Genomic DNA, 17,247 nt, shown 5'->3' with positions numbered 1-17,247 from the left:
TAGAAAAATATTGAGCTGAAAAATAAACAAAAATATTTATGACCCATTTTTGAAGATTTACATCTTCAGCAGAAACAAACGGCTTTGGACTGAGAGCATTGACATGCAGGGAAATTCAGGAAGTAACCAACAAACAGGACCTAAACACAATCTGTGATGTAGGTGAATCCAGATTTCTTCTTTCTCTAAACTCATCAAACTTCAATCTCTTGTCAATATTCAGTTTGTAGTAGTCGCCATGGTGAATGACAAACCCTCAGAGCCAGTATAAAGCTGGATGTTTGTAGCACGCAGACATTTTAAGGTACTCAAAAGTATTTTATTATGAATTAACTTTGACCCTACATTTTTGCAGCTGAAAAAATGTGTTCAAATATTTTAGAGTCTGATGGCAACAAACATTATGAAAATTGTGACAACCTTGAGTCGACTTACCAATGTTTAGTGAGATCTCTTTAACCAACCTTGCAGAATCTAGTGGTCATCTTGCAGAGGTACTGGCCTGAGTCGTCAGTCCTGACTCTGGACAGATGAAGTCTGACATATCCCGTACTGAGAGCGTCTTTGTCACACTGCACCCATCTTGCAAACTGCACTTGGTGTCGCCCCTCAACACAAAAAACCATTCCTCTGTGACGTTGATGTTTTTCTCTGCCTGATTGTTCAAAGCCATGAGGCTCTGCCACTACTGAGAGGAAGAGAAGGAGAGAGAGGAAGGAGCTAACAGTTCACACTGGTCAAATATACACATAGAGTTAAATCACCAACTGTTAATCCATAAAACCATCAGAGTATCTTAGTACCCTTGTTTTCTGAAGTTTAACCATACAGTGTATTCATTTTCAAATCCTGTAAGCTGGCATGAACAAAAGAGGACACACGCTGCGTACAAACATCTGCACCTACCACACCTTTCAGTCGTGCAACAAGTGGAGAGATAAACATGGGTTACAGATAAACCTTAAAAAAAACAATATTAAGTATATAAAAAGTCCCAGAGGAATGTTTTTGAAAACATGGGTCATGAATGCACAGATATGACTCCCCTCCTGTATTTGCATTATACAATCCACACTAGCAGTTCAGAGAGGTTGTAGGCTAGACACAGCAGTGCTTTGAGCTAAATGCTAACACCAACATGCTAACATGTTTTGGAGACACGGTGTTGACCATGCTCACCATCTGAGTTTCGTGTGTTACCATGCAAACAAGCTAATTAGCATTAATCACAAATTACATTTCAGGCTGATGGGAATGCAATGGGTTTTGCAGGTATTTGGTCACAAGTTAAACGTTTGACCTGATGATGGCGCCAGAGGTTAAATGGTCACCAAACTTGTTACACTTCATCCTCAGGGGGACATGAATGTCTGAGGATTACCAAAATAAGTAGGATAAATCTACTGGGCATCATGAACAATGTCAAGTGGATCCATCAATACTTGAGATATTTCTAACTTTCTAAGGTTGTTGAAACACCCAGATTACAGAGAACAAGATCTCAATGTATGTGAGAGTAGTGAAGTCAGTTACTGAGGCTGATTGTACACCCATCATGTGTCATAAGCCAAGATGAAGAGTCACAATGACTCAGCTTATGAACAAACAACGCTAGAGGAGAAAATCTTTGCATTACGATAATAATAAATAACAATACTAATCAAATACAGAGAAGCCTACTTGTATAGCAATTCTCTTAACAATTTGTACAGTATATGGATTACAGATGACACAGTGGCAGCATGATGTAGCCTCTGTCAAGGGAAAATAAAAAACCCATCAAGTCAAGACAAAGAGTCACAATGACTCAGCTCATGAACAAACAACGCTAGAGAAGAAAATAGCTCACTTGCCACTTTCAGTTCATGTTCTGGCTAAACAACATGGCTTGGCTTAAAAAGTGGAAAGGTCAAGTTTAAACATAGTTTTATTTGTCCCCTTGGGAACATTTGTTTTGAACTCCACACTACAGCACACAGGCAGTAAGAACACAGGCAGTGGCACACAGCTTTGAACAGCAGACAGGAGGTAGGCATGCTACCTTCCTGCCACATCTGAGTGTGAGTGGGTTTTTATTACCGTTAATGATGATACTGAAAGCAAGGCCCACAAGGTTGCGTGAAAAAAGCCTCTCCTTTTTGCCTCTCTCTCCTGTGTTACAGGAGAGAGAGCTGTTAACTGATCGTACGGATTCAGTGATGTATCTTCTACATGAAGGTGTTGAGGTCCCAGAGTCTCAGGATGAACAGTTTGTAGGACGAGTCCAGTGTGACAAAGACGTCCTCAGAGAAGGACGAATCAGACTTCATGTGTCCAGACTCAGGACTGAGGACTCGGGCCTGTACCTGTGTGAAGTGCTCACAAATTACGGCAGCAACTATAATGAATGCAGACTCATTGGTACTGGTAGGTTGACTCAATAGACCTTAGAAGAACTTTCTCCTCAGATTTATTTGAACTTTGTTCATGTTTTTTGGATGAATAGAAACTGCTGAAGATATTCTGCTGCAGTAATCAGTGCTGGATTGACTGGGCTGCTGAACAGATATGGTCATATTCACTAATTCTACAGAGGAAATGCTGACACCCAGGGTAAAAACCAATTCCAGCGTATGACCACAGTTATGTGTTTGCCCATAGACATGTTGTTTAAAGTTAAAAGAAGTGGCTATATTTGAAAAGTCAGTTGCAGAACATTTGTGAGCAGGCATGTGCACACATGGGGCTCAAGCACCTGCCCTTTTTCTTCCTCAAGAGAAAGTGCCCTTTATCTGCTGTGCTTTTTTTTAAAAATAAATGAATTTATATATTATACATTATATATATTCCTGTTTGCGTGCAGCTTTCCTGTCAAACAAATATATTTACTGAATAAAAAATCTAAATATCAGGTCGGGAGATGAGACTGTCGAGTTCCGACGCTCTCTCTCTCTCTCTTTCTCTCTCTCTACCTCTCTCTCGCTCCGCGTCTCTACGCAGCATGCACAGACAGGCAGCAGCCCCTCCCAGTTGTGTTTTTTTTGGCTTGTGTGGAGGTGAGTGGTGATGAACAAAAGACTAAGCTGCCAGTGCCTTGAGTTAACAGCTAATTTGCAAAAAGACAAAAGGCATATATAAGTCTTGCTAACATGCATGACTCATGAGCTGAGCTAATGTAATGAGAATCGGATAAAGAAAATAAATAAAGCATATCACAACAGAGCTTTCTCGGTTAATGATCTCGACCTACATCAAGTCTCCTATACCCTGAAATGTTATGTTCAAATATGCAGATTAGATTGTTTTAGTTCATTTAGAAGAAATCTACAGAAGCAAACAGACGAAGTGTAGTAGGCTTAAAACAAAATCTAAATGTGTATTTTGGAAGCTTTCTTTCCATAAGAGTAAAAGAAGATATAAAAGTAAAATACACCAAAATCTCAAAATTGACCACTGAATAAGTGTCCTGCCTTAAACAGTAACTTTATATTTATGATCGTAGGCTACTCATCAAATAACTATCCATCACCGTCATTTATTCTAAATATATACTAGTAGCATAGAAAACATACAAATTGTGACATAGTTTGCTTTGCTGTTGCCTGATCCTGTGATAAACCTAGTGAATACTGAAGAAACCATGGTGTCTCTGTGAACTGATCATTTTGTAGAAACATGTTGAGTATTAAACAATTGCGTGAGTGTAAAGGAATTTTAAAAAAAATTGTAAGGAAGTCAGAGTTGTGTTAATATATTTAACGTTTTGTCAAAAACCCACCAAGATGTCTGTGCACACAGTTCAGCTAGCTGGCTATGGTCATTAGTTTGCAACCAGGATTCAGTTAAAAACATAAAATCGATGTTTGCAGACATAATATAATCATTTAAGATAAAAGTCTTGCTTGAAAGTGATCTCACATTGAAGAGAGACATTTCAAATGCATTTGTTATAGATTATATATAGATTTACTTCTTTGTTTTCAGTTTTGAAACATGGCAGGATATTTATCAGACAGATAGGCTACTGAAGAGCTCACCTGTGGCCCTTTAATAGCGAACAAATGTGTTTTTCCACGCGAGGAGACTGGATAGCATTTTGAACAACAGTGTGTCTCCTGTGAGCACAGCAGGTAATGTGCCTGTATATTTTGTAATCATCGTATGAATGTTCAGTAGCGGGGCGCTCTCATAATCGCACTGCTGAATGAATATAAATTATGGGAAATACCTCCCCTTTCAGTGAGCTCCGCTGAAAGCCATGGTGCAGCCAGTTCGTGGAAATGTGTCTCCGGTCTGAGCTCACCATCCCCTGCGATGATGATGCCACCGTGTGAAAACATTTAGTATATTCAAATAGGCCTACTTTTTATTTTCAGTTTACTTTCTTGGAAGAACAAGGCGGGCTTTTAGAAAATTACATCTCCACTTCTGTGAAATCACGCCTCCTGCTGCACCGCCCCCTCTCCAGTTAATGGCTTTGCTTTAAACTGTGATGCTCACACTTGTTCAACTTGGGGGATTTGATCTTCTTGATACTAGACCTACAGCAGGGCACTTGTCTGGAAACCAGGAAACCAAGAGCGCAAATGTTTCCAGCCAGATTTGGGATGAATATCTATGTTAAAATACTTCCTCTTCATAGGATTAACCTTGGAGTTGACAAGATGCCATAAACTCGTGGCAAGTAAGTAGTGATGAAAACTATACTTGTTTTATTGTTACATTTAATTAAAACAGGCTAGACTTTATTTTAGTATTGTTCAAATAGGACACTTGTGGGGTTTCTATCATGCCCTTTTCCAATAAACATTATAAAAGTTATAATTGCACGTTATCTTTTACATTCAGCCAGACCCGAAGCAAGTTCACTTCTGTTTCTTGCTGCAGCTCAAACACTGCAAGATCTTCTTTGACCAACTTAGAGACCTCTGAATCTAAATTTAAGAGCAGTCAGGGTAAATGTGATAAATACCTTTTATTCAGATTTTTACAAAAGTCCAAACACCTATTTTTTTCACTTCAAGCACTGCACATACACAGTTTCATTCATAAGCAGCTGATTAGTTTTTCTGTGGCCCATATGATACTGGATATTTCAGGCAAGTACCGGTATCAGTATTTGGGAGTTTAATTAATGTGATGCTGGTATATCAGCCAATAGACGTCTTTTAACAGAGACATAAGAAAAACCATCATGACGTGAATAGTTTAATTTTTATTGTATTTTATTTTTTTACACAAACTGGGCATTTTATAGCTGAAGAATCAACTCGTCAGTTCTCTCTGAGGTACAAACTATGTAGTGATGTCAATGTATAACCACGATACACTAAATAACCATGAACCCGGTTTTACTCATCTGCCAGCAAACACACGGATATACTCAGTTGAAACTGGCGCCACCTTGTGACAGAAATACATTCCTACAAACACTGAAGACTTTGAAATGTTCAATATTTCGACCTCTTCCTCTCTGTCTCCTCTCACAGGGAGAAGATGATCTGCAACATCCTGCTGCTCATCAGCCTGACCTCCTGTGTCTGTGGTTAGTTTACACCTTCATTAATTATCCAGAAAGAGAAAAGTAGAAAAATTCACTTTCAGCCTCGCTAACACATTTTATTACTTTCCTATTTAAATGTCAGTGAAAACATCTGCAGAGCTCTTTGTAGCTTGTAGAAACAGAAACATGTGTAGATGGAGTTTAAAGGCTCACATGTTAAAGTTGTCAGTTTGTCTGCTCCTCACTTTCCCTCTCTGTCTCCTCAACAGGAACTTTTGTAGTGAATGTGACACAGACCTCCTATCAGGCAGAGGAAAACAAGAACATCACACTGGAGTGGACCTTCACAACCAAAACTGACAGGCCTCCAGTCCCTCTTTTCATCTGCTGTCAGCTGTTAACTGATCGTACGGATTCAGTGATGTATCTTCTACATGAAGGTGTTGAGGTCCCAGAGTCTCAGGATGAACAGTTTGCAGGACGAGTCCAGTGTGACAAAGACGTCCTCAGAGAAGGACGAATCAGACTTCATGTGTCCAGACTCAGGACTGAGGACTCGGGCCTGTACCTGTGTGAAGTGCTCACAAATTACGGCGGCAACTATAATGAATGCAGACTCATTGGTACTGGTAGGTTGACTCAATAGACCTTAGAAGAACTTTCTCCTCAGATTTATTTGAACTTTGTTCATGTTTTTGGATGAATAGAAACTGCTGAAGATATTCTGCTGCAGTAATCAGTGCTGCACTGACTGGGCTGCTGAACTAGACTCTACAGACATGTTGTATGGACACAAACTAACATGTCTGTTTGTCTGAGCCGTCCACCCAGTACCTGTCTCATGAGTTTTTAGACTTTGTAACTTTATAATATTTTGCAATATTTGTGGCTTAAATGCAATAAGAACTGTCTCAACTTAAATGAAGTTCTATCACCAATAATGAGCTTTAAAAGCAGCATGAGTCATGTTTGTTTAATCTCTAAATAAACTGAAGCGTAAAATCACAGCATTATGTGGTGGAGGACTATTTCTTTGCCGGCAGCAAGATAAGTTCGCCGGCTGCTGGCTGTAGCTTCATATTTTGCATGAGAGAGGTATCAATTTTGACATCTGACTCTCGGCAAGAAAGCCAATAAGTAATGTATTTTCCAAAATTTCAATTTGTTCCTTTAACAGGTAAAATGACTCCAGGTACAAAAGTACTGTGGACTGGAGAACTTTAAGAACTTTATGTAGGTTTTTAAAAAAGTCCTTCACATGGCTTCAAACCACAAACTGCATTGTTCCCACATTCTGCACGTCCTATTCTGACATTTCTAAACTAATAAAAACTTCAAGAAGCTTCTTAGAGATAAAATGGACAATCCTGTAAATATGAAAACTCCATAATAATAATAATCTGCTGGTTCTTTTGTTTCTCCGTCAGTAAAATGTTTTTTCATCACATGAATAACAGAAACATTTGTTTTGATCTCTACAGCAGCCAGTGATCGGCCCACAGATGAGAAACAAAAGCCAACAAACCAGGGAACCACCTGCTGCTGTAGATTAGGTCTGACTGTAGTGCTGCTGTCCTGGTTTATCTCCTGTATCACTGCTGAACATTTGTAGTCATGCATGTAACAACACTACAGCCATGCTAACGCCTCTGTGACGCTGGATTTAGGCACAGTGTGCTTTGAGCTATATGCTAATGGTACCAAAGTGATAAAATTCATCCTGAGAGGATCATGAACATGTGACAATCTATCCAGTTATGGAGACATTTCACAAGAAACTGTAAATGTGATCCTCATGGTGGCGCTCGAGGAAAAGTCATGTCTCACCAAAGTCAGCAGGATTCATCCTCTGACCACCATGAATGTCTGTACCAAAGGTCATGGTTATCCATCCAGTAGTTCCTGAGATGTTTCATTCTGGTTTCATTTCTGTGAGGGTTCAAACTAACTTGGTCATACGAAGTGTTGTCCGACACCGTCCGGAGACAAAAGTGTCCACGCTAAAATCCTGCAGCCTCCTCCTGGCTGCTTCACACTGCCTACCTGATCTCTCCCCAATATCTTTGTGTCTTTGTAGTCTGGATTCAGTGAAACTACAAACAGAGGTAACAGCGCACAACTTCAGACTTCTTCACTCTGAAAGCATTTGTGGTTTTAAACTTGGTTGTAAACAGACAGAAGTTGTTGAGTGAAGACAAAAAAGACAGTTTGAGAGAGAAGTTGCCTTCAGTACTTTAACACCTCCGTGTACCTGGCCGATCACTGCATGAAGTGGACGTGATAATCAGACTCTTGTTAGGACTCAATATTTCACCATGGCCACAGGGAAAATAGCTGTTTCTCATTGGTTGGCAGGAGTTAAAAATGTGTTACACCTCAGCGTGATGACCACATATCAGGTAGTACTGATGCTTTGTGCTGCATCATCAGTAAACTCTTTACGTTTTGTAGTCGATGATGAGTTTGTCACTGAGAAGATATTTAACCTTTTTTTCAGTTGTTGTTGGTTTAACTTTCATTTATTAAACCAACAACAACTAAAAAAAGGTTAAATATCTTATAGCAGCAGACTGCACACATTGACAAAACTACAGCTTCTTTACTGTGTTGTGCAATTGATACTGTAATATACACTCACCTAAAGGATTATTAGGAACACCATACTAATACTGTGTTTGACCCCCTTTCGCCTTCAGAACTGCCTTAATTCTACGTGGCATTGATTCAACAAGGTGCTGAAAGCATTCTTTAGAAATGTTGGCCCATATTGATAGGATAGCATCTTGCAGTTGATGGAGATTTGAGGGATGCACATCCAGGGCACGAAGCTCCCGTTCCACCACATCCCAAAGATGCTCTATTGGGTTGAGATCTGGTGACTGTGGAGGCCATTTTAGTACAGTGAACTCATTGTCATGTTCAAGAAACCAATTTGAAATGATTCGAGCTTTGTGACATGGTGCATTATCCTGCTGGAAGTAGCCATCAGAGGATGGGTACATGGTGGCCATAAAGGGATGGACGTGGTCAGAAACAATGCTCAGGTAGGCCGTGGCATTTAAAGGATGCCCAATTGGCACTAAGGGGCCTAAAGTGTGCCAAGAAAACATCCCCCACACCATTACACCACCACCACCAGCCTGCACAGTGGTAACAAGGCATGATGGATCCATGTTCTCATTCTGTTTATGCCAAATTCTGACTCAACAGAAATCGAGACTCATCGGACCAGGCAACATTTTTCCAGTCTTCAACTGTCCAATTTTGGTGAGCTCTTGCAAATTGTAGCCTTTTTTTCCTATTTGTAGTGGAGATGAGTGGTACCCGGTGGGGTCTTCTGCTGTTGTAGCCCATCCGCCTCAAGGTTGTGCGTGTTGTGGCTTCACAAATGCTTTGCTGCATACCTCGGTTGTAACGAGTGGTTATTTCAGTCAAAGTTGCTCTTCTATCAGCTTGAATCAGTCGGCCCTTTCTCCTCTGACCTCTAGCATCAACAAGGCATTTTGCCCACAGGACTGCCGCATACTGGATGTTGTTCCCTTTTCACACCATTCTTTGTAAACCCTAGAAATGGTTGTGCGTGAAAATCCCAGTAACTGAGCAGATTGTGAAATACTCAGACCGGCCCGTCTGGCACCAACAACCATGCCACGCTCAAAATTGCTTAAATCACCTTTCTTTCCCATTCTGACATTCAGTTTGGAGTTCGGGAGATTGTCTTGACCAGGACCACACCCCTAAATGCATTGAAGCAACTGCCATGTGATTGGTTGATTAGATAATTGCATTAATGAGAAATTGAACAGGTGTTCCTAATAATCCTTTAGGTGAGTGTATTTCTACTGTTTTATTCATGTCATTATCTCTGTTTGTATGTTGTTTTGTGTGTTCACTCTTACTTTATGTATTTACTGTGAACCTGTCAGCAACCTTTTGCACAAATAAGCTGTGAACCCTTAGACAGTTCTGGCTGTTCAGGATCTACCACTGCCTCTAAAGTCCGTTTACTAATCATAGACTTCTCATTTCAAAAACATGGACTTTCAAGTTTCAAGGTTGATGTAAACCATACTGGTGGAACAGGACTCTGACTGAGAAAGAAAAGAGTGATATTAAAAAAAATAGGAGATGTTGAGATCCAGGTATGACTTTCAGAAGGAGTCTGTTGTTCTGCAAACGAGCTGAGAAACTTTCTGTCTCTCTACTTCTGTAGTGACAAAAACTAAAACACTTCCTCCAGGAAATATTGTTTACATTAAGGTTCTAATAAATAATGTATTGTATGTTTTTTGTGTAATGTAAGTCAGCAAGTTTTTTAGTTCATTCATTAAATGCTGTAAAAACATTTGTTAGTGAAACTTTTCTGTGTCTTATTCTGGGATTTAAAAAGCTTGGCCATCACAGTTTAAACACTAAAGAAAAATAAATGTATACTTTTTTAAAATTTAGTAAAGTTTTGTGTAGAAGATGTTTTTCAGTGAACTGGCCGCTTCTCTATTTGATGATTTGACTAAACAGCTGAATAATAATTTTGTCTTCTCCTCCTGCAGTTTGAGCTGGATTAGACAAATTCACCACGTCAATGAAAACATTCAGATCCAGTCATGTTGAAAATACATTGAAAAAGTCCCTGAAAACGTCTGTTTACAGAAAAACACTTATAAAGTTTATACAGCCTGTTACACAAATGTAAAACACAGTCCCTCCATGCTCTTACAGTCAAATTACATAAAAATAGCAAGGGATATTTTCACACAGTGGAAAACAATAGTCAAACTTTATGTTTACAAACCGGTTTAGTAAGTGCTTCACAGATATAGAAGTGCTTTGCAGAAGAATAAAACTTTCTGTTTGCTGACAGACAAAAGAGAATAATACTAACAAAAATCAGATAAATACTTAAAGAAGTACAATTGCTGGATTCATTGTTTCCATCTAATGTCTATTATTGATGTTTCAGTTTAGTTATTGTTGAGCCACTTCAAAGAGTCAAAAATGCTTTGCAGAAGGATAAAATACTTTTGTATAAAAGGAGAAATAATAAAAAAAATACACACAAAAAGCAAATTTCTACTTGAATGATGCTTAGGATGTATCTAAAATGTAACCATTATTAATTATTGTAAAACATCTTTTCTGACAGCACATAAACGTCAGATTAAAACAGCATGACTCAAAGTCCTAACGTCACATGTTGGATGTTTGTCTTCTCCTCCAGGCTGCTGCTGGTTTCATTTTATTTCAGTTTGCGGTGAAATCAACACGCAGAGACTTAAACATGCTGCACACTCTGTGAGTCTTTGTTCACGTTAGTTCCTGTTGGTAAACGCTGCTGTGGATGCAGTTTAGAGCCTGAACTGTTCTCAGAAGACCTCTTTGCTGGTGAAGTCAGGTTTAAGTCTCTGTCAGACTGACTTGTGGTCAGGCCTGGATCAAGGTGCATGCTGGGTAAATAGTTTATGCTTAATGCTCCACTCAGCTCTCTCTTCACAGCAATAATCTGATCCAGAGTCTGTATTTCTAAAGAGCCCCAGCTGTAGCTCCTCTTTTGTCTCTCACTGATGTTTCAGTTTAGTTACTGCTGAGTTGTGATGCAGTGGAAATGTTTCAGATCAATCGCCTGCAGTCTAACACATGATGAGACATGATGCTCACTGTGACGGACGGTCTGACTCAAGTTTCAAGGGGCAACACACTCACATAGAAATGTACCGTTACTGTATGACAATAAAATACGTACAAATACACACCACTACAGTAAACTGAGAATAATGATCAGCAGTCAAGTCTGTGTGATTAGTAACCTGGCTAAAAGAGGAGCACACAGATGAGTGAGATCGTAGGGTTTCTTTTAGTTTTTTTTATGGTGATGCTGCTGTTTAATTATTGCTGATGCAGTCTGAGATTGTTCCAACAACACCAACATTACCAACATTGTTGGGGTTCTTCAGACAGTTTGGAACCAGAATGTTATGCCATGTAACTCGGTTTTGATCTTTCTCATGAGCTGAATGAGGGAATGTATTTCCTGTTCTTGACCTGTGAGACTGACATGAGACAAAAGTAAGTGCAAACAAATCATAACACAAAATAGATGAATTTAAAACAACAGTAGAGCAAACTTACCACATTTTAACACGGACAAAACAGCGATGATAGCCGAACCAAGTAGAAAGATTGCGACCTGTACAGCTCCAAAAAATGTTTTAACTTTTAACTCATATGAACTGACTCCCTTCTCCGGCCCCTCTGGTTTGTGTTTTGCAGCTGCATGAAGACAGAAAACCAGTGTTTATGTCTGATAACAGGAGCATCAACTCAGCAGTGTTGGACCACCACTTCAACAACATTTATACCAAATCAGAGACAATGAGAAACTAAATAAACAAGTAAATATCGGTCTCACATCAGATGACATAGCGGCAATCAAACAGTTACCAGTCACCTGACAGAAGTTATAGCAAACTTATTTACTTATTTACCAAAACCTGCTGAACAGTCTGACTAAGAAACAAACTGTGTTTTTCCATAGTTTCCTTGGATCAAGTGAAATTTATTGGTGTGTTCATATTGAATTATCCACCATTTTGTGCTTCATGAAATGTTAAATTAAGTTTCTTCTTCCTCTGTTTTTCACTACATGTCTCAAAATGTGAAACTCTAAAACATTTTCCTTTAAATAACCAGCAGAAGTGAATAAATCAACAGTGAGTCAGTTTCAACTCATTCACTGTTTGTCCTTCATTTCATGTTGATATACTAAAATCAGTTTGCAGAGATTTGGAAATTACATTTAGCTGACGCTTTTATCCAAAGCGACTTACAATTTCTATACATGTCAGAGGTCGCATACCTCTGGAGCAACTAGGGATTAAGTGTCTTGCTCAGGGACAAAATGTCAGATGTGTCTCAGTGGGGGATTGAACCCGGGTCTCTCACACCAAAGGCAGGCATCTTATCCATGTCCCGTCACCACCCCCAATTACTTCTTGTGAATTAATCTCAGTAAATATGCTGAGTGTTTGTCAACATGTTATTGTCACAGTAACCAGATGGTGCAGTGGTTTATGTTGCACATTTTAAAGTAGCTACTAAAAGAAATGTTTTGCCTTTAAATCAGATTTGTGCATCACATTTATGAGGCAACAGTTGGCCTGTGATACACTACCATGTAACCATGGTAACAGCTCGCTGACCCACCTTCAGGTGTGGTGAGGAACACGTCACTGTTCTCTCCACGAGAGGTCACGTTCAAGACAAACTGTTCTGTGGGTATAAATCAGGAGGCGATTAGCTTCTCGTCTGTGTTGTCTGTGCAGCAGAAACATGTCCATCCTGCACTAGAGCAGCACACACTCTTCCTAAAGCAACATGTGTCCTGCTGAGAGTCCTGCTGAGTCAGCTTACCAGAGGTCTGCAGCACCCATCTTCTCAGGTCCTGGTCATAATCAGCAGCCAGATCACACCAGTAAGCTCCAGAGTCGTCAGTCGTGACTCTGGACAGAGAAAGTCTGAGTCGTCCGTCTCTGAGGGCGTCTTTGTCACACTGTACCCGTCCTGCAAACTGCTGATGCTGAGACTCTGGGACCTCGACACCATTAACCATTTGATACAAACGCTTCACAGGCTTTGACTGGAGAAAACAAAGCAGGTTGGTGAGAGACATGTCAGCTTTGGTGGGACTGTCCCAGCTGATGGTGATGTTGTCGCCCTCCTCTGTCTGATAGAAGGTCGAAGTCCTTTTCACAACAAACGCCCCTGTAGATGAGAGAGAGGGCAAAGAGAGGCAGGAGAGAGACATTATGTAGAGTCAGACCTCAGTCTTTACCTCATTTCAGCCTGTCAAGAAACTGACTGTTTATGGCAAATGATTTAAATTCAATACCACAGAAGGGGCTCTGCTTGTTGTATCTGAGCAGTAAAGACGATTCTGTCACTTGAGTGTTCAGTCTGAACTAATGCAGCGCTTTAGATATCTGTGTCTTTATCATGTTCACCAGGAGTCACAGTTACTGACTCTTAAACATGAAAATAACCACCAGAGCTGCCACCAGTCGATTAACAGTTGATCGAAAGAAAATTAATTGTCAAATATTTGCTGCTTCCAGCTTCTCATGCAGAGTTGCTGTTTATTTTTATAATATTTTAAAGTGAATGAAATATGTTTTGGTTTGAACTGTAGGTCACACAAAACCAGCAGTTTAAGGACATCACTTTGGGCTCTGGGAAGTTGTGATGGGGTGATTTCCCTCACTTTGTTTAACATTTCATAAACTAAACGATAAGTCAATTAATCAACTAAATTAATGTCAGATTATAAGATAGTGATAATCAATTTTAACAGCCCTACTAACCACAGATAGAGGAGGTCAGGCCGACAAGCAAAAGGATCCAGATCATCTTCTCCCTGTCAGAAAGGAGACAGTGTTATTAGAGGAAGAAGATTTAAATGTATTAAAACAGGACAGGTTGAAGATTATCTGAATGCTGAATGTATTTTTGTGAATCCTCATCATGAATAAGTTGTTCCTTTAAGGTTTGTATCAATAACAGATCAGTCAAAATTCTAATTAAAGGCCACAGAGGAGCATCTTGGTGTTTTAGAAGTCTGTATTTTTATTCAAATGGCATAAAATCAGAAAATATACACTTAAAAGTAGGCCTACTTTTTAGTCAATTATTATTTAAACTACCCCAACTGCTGTATTTCAGTTATCCCATGTCTATAGGCCTAGTGTTAACATATAGACTGATATGTTGTTTAAGTGTGTTCTTACACTGATATAGTAATGCCCTGTGAGGGATGTACAACCGCGCATGTGCAGAAATAAAAATGAGAGAAGTACGAGCTCCCCGTTCTGGTTGAAGCAACGATGTGTGTTTTATTATTCCACGGTTAAGTAAGCTGGTATTCCTACACTAAAGATGACAGCACCAACACCTAGTATGTTATCATGACTGTAAATTGTTTGTTCAGCTTTAAGGCAAGTTTCACCCCTCTGATAATGTATAAATGTTTATAATGTTAAAATGTTTTTATTTCAAATTATAACCAATCTAGTGTTCATGTGCTGTTCTCTTGTCCATACTGTGAGCTGCTGGTAACATCAGAGTGACTTGTTTCATGTAGTTTGTGTGTGAATTTATTGAATTTGGCAGCTAAAGTTTTACAATAACAAGGTCCTACCTGTTGATATGTTCCTGCTATAGATGTGTTGTTGTCTGTCAGCTGGTCCCAGGATCCATGAAGTTCTCCACACGTGCAGGAACGATGAGGAGTGAAGACGCAGTTTTCCTGCTGAAAAACTTGGTGCATCCATCAGCTGACCTGGAGATGAAACACTGTTTACATGCTCAGGCTCAAATAGCTGCGCTGTTGACATCCAGTTTTTTCTGGGAGTTTAGAGATTAAAAGTTAATCATCTATACACACGCACATTCACACGCACATTATGCGCTTTTAAGGCTGATTCTGATATTTTCAGACATCGTTTGTCTGTTTTACGCCATAAAGTCACCAGATTATAAAATAACAATTATAACCTTTTGTTATTCATAAGAAGTCTGTTGGCCATGTGATTAAGTGAACATATCTGAGTTACAGTAAAAAATTAGGAAATGCTTTGGTGTTAGAGCCACAGTTTCAGGATCCATAAACACATTATGTTGATCCAGATAAACAACTGTATAGGCCTAATAACTGCTGTATTTATGACACTGACACATTTGGAGAAACACCCGAAGCTGCCTTAAACTACTGAATATGTCGGTTGAATAGTTAAAGGAATCGGACTCATCGCTGTTGAAGCTGCATTTCCTTGTTGCGCACTTTATAAAAACTCAGCAGCCTCAGACTTTCTTCTGTGGACAAAGTGCGCAGCAACTAACTGCATCATCTGTCCAAATAAATGTCGACAAAGAACCGAATATAAAAACTTGAATCGCTTTTTTCTGATCTGCGTCGATATTAAAAGAATGTGGTCAGTCACGTGTAAACAATCAGTAGGTCTAACACAATAAAAACACAAAAAGTAAGTTAAACAGAAGCTTTTAGTTACTTACGTGTTTGAAGGCGAGCGAGCAGCAGCTGTCCCACTTTATCTCACCAGAGAAGTTTAACTATAAGCTAAACAAACGAACTACTTCTCTGCTACACTGGCGTCTCAGGCGATGTATTTTCTTTACAACTTGCCTCGCCCAGCTCGAGACTGGGTGAGTCTTTCTGAAAGTGAAAGCATCAGGGGTGTAAAGGCCGTGTAAAGTACTACTGATGACTTACAACTGCTTACACACAAAATCTTTACATGTCACACTGTTTTGTTGACTGGAAAAGGACTGTATATAATTGTTTGTCTGAAGTCCAGACAAGATGTTCCTTTTATTAATTTATTGAAACCGAAACGGAGTAGGTTTGTTTGAGTGTGTGGTTCTACAACAGAGATAAATGAAAATATAATTAGTCCAATCTATATGTATATTCAACTATATTCAGTTTAATGCCAATTATACAATTTAACAACCATACTAAATCACATTTCTGCTAGACATGACTTAACTGGTCTTCAAGACTTAATCCAAAGGAGATACAAAGTCAAATGAGGAAATAATAATAATGTTCATATATAAATATCTACTCAAACCTCAACAGGCAAATAGGTAAATCCAACAATAAGCCATTGTGGTAAATCAGCTAATACTATATAGTATTAAGGCCAAATTAGCTGGAAAGCACTGGATGCTGTAGGCATCCATATAAAGATATCAATTAGCACTGTAATGAACATGGTTTACATTGTGTGACGAACTACAAGAAAATAATCGCCGTTCTACAATATTCCGGGCTCGCAAGGTCACACCTCCCTAATATACAATACATTAACAGGAGCAGTAACAAATGTTCAGCCAACTACTATGCTCCGCCATTACACAGCAACAATAAACGAGAGGCAGTACATCGGGTGAATTTATCATACAAACAAACACAATACAAACATTCTTATGAGGTAAAACTAAATAGCAAATGTCAGGTTTACTTACTGGTTGTCTGCACGCACATAGTCTCCTGGAACAACCAAGTAGCGGAATTTGCATCCCTAAGAATGAGTGACTGGTTTAGCAGGCATGGAGACAAGGCGAGCAACAGGCCTGGTGTAGGTGTTGATTTGGACCACTGCGGTGCTGACTCTTATGTCAGTACCTCTGATACGTCCTAGTGGCCACTGGGCTCTGAGCTGCTGGGGGTCCACTACCATGACTATGGTTCTAGGTTGCATCTGTGCAGGGTCCTTATGCCACTTAGAGCGGGTCTGAAGAGTTGGGAGGTAGTGTCGGAAAACGTGGGACCAAAACTGGTCAGCCAACACCTGAGTGTATTTCCAGCGGCGGCGACTCAGGAGCTCCGACTCTGTAAACATCGCCTGCGGTAGTGGGGGGTTGTGCCGCCCCATGAGGAGTACATTAGGGGTCACTGCAGTATCCACTACGTCTGTGGACACAAAACCTAGCTGTTTGGAAGTTAAAATCCCCTCTACTTTGATCAGTACTGTCCTTAGGACCTCTTCTGGGACAGTCTGAGTCTGTATGATAGCGTACAGTGCAGATTTCACAGATCTAAATTCTTTCTCACAGACACCTCCGAAGTGCGGTGCACTTGGGGGGTTAAATTGAAACTTGATTTGATGTTTAGCCAAATGAGCCTAAAGGGAAGGGTGCAAAGCCTTGAAGGCCTCCTGGAGTTCTCTCTCACCTCCCTTGAAATTAGTGCC

The 17,247-nt window shown here is 39.7% G+C and overlaps 1 protein-coding gene and 1 long non-coding RNA gene across 2 annotated transcripts; one reads left to right on the top strand and one right to left on the bottom strand.

Moving 5' to 3' along the window:
- The first annotated feature begins 4,333 nt into the window (after positions 1-4,333).
- LOC119912460 lies at positions 4,334-8,217 on the top strand. The gene is made up of 3 exons (XR_005446161.1): positions 4,334-4,663; positions 5,469-5,524; positions 5,752-8,217. It is a non-coding gene; the product is annotated as an uncharacterized LOC119912460 (long non-coding RNA).
- Positions 8,218-10,240: 2,023 nt separating this feature from the next.
- On the bottom strand, positions 10,241-14,814 carry LOC119912457. Its single transcript, XM_038731661.1, has 6 exons — positions 14,670-14,814; positions 13,837-13,889; positions 12,890-13,240; positions 12,683-12,748; positions 11,609-11,749; positions 10,241-11,529 (listed from the first exon to the last, which is right to left on the bottom strand). Exons 2-6 carry the CDS (start codon positions 13,880-13,882, stop codon positions 11,483-11,485), a joined length of 651 nt encoding a protein of 216 aa, XP_038587589.1. The 5' UTR covers positions 13,883-13,889; positions 14,670-14,814; the 3' UTR covers positions 10,241-11,482.
- Positions 14,815-17,247: the final 2,433 nt, after the last annotated feature.

This window comes from Micropterus salmoides, unplaced genomic scaffold (assembly GCF_014851395.1).
Source record: "Micropterus salmoides isolate LMB-PRFRI ecotype aquatic unplaced genomic scaffold, ASM1485139v1 Ms_hic_scaffold_2, whole genome shotgun sequence".
NCBI classification, from domain to species: domain Eukaryota; kingdom Metazoa; phylum Chordata; class Actinopteri; order Centrarchiformes; family Centrarchidae; genus Micropterus; species Micropterus salmoides.
The sequence above is the reverse complement of the archived record's forward strand: the minus strand, read 5'-3'. Positions and strand labels throughout refer to the sequence as shown.

Bases quoted from the DNA above. Each gene is read 5' to 3' on its own strand.
- LOC119912457 (XM_038731661.1), bottom strand. From the start codon at position 13,882: ATGATCTGGATCCTTTTGCTTGTCGGCCTGACCTCCTCTATCTGTG. The intron at 12,749-12,889 runs GTAAGCTGACTC...TTATACCCACAG, and splicing joins ATGGGTGCTGCAGACCTCTG to AACAGTTTGTCTTGAACGTG. The intron at 11,530-11,608 runs GTAAGTTTGCTC...GTCTCATGTCAG, and splicing joins TTTGTCCGTGTTAAAATGTG to TCTCACAGGTCAAGAACAGG.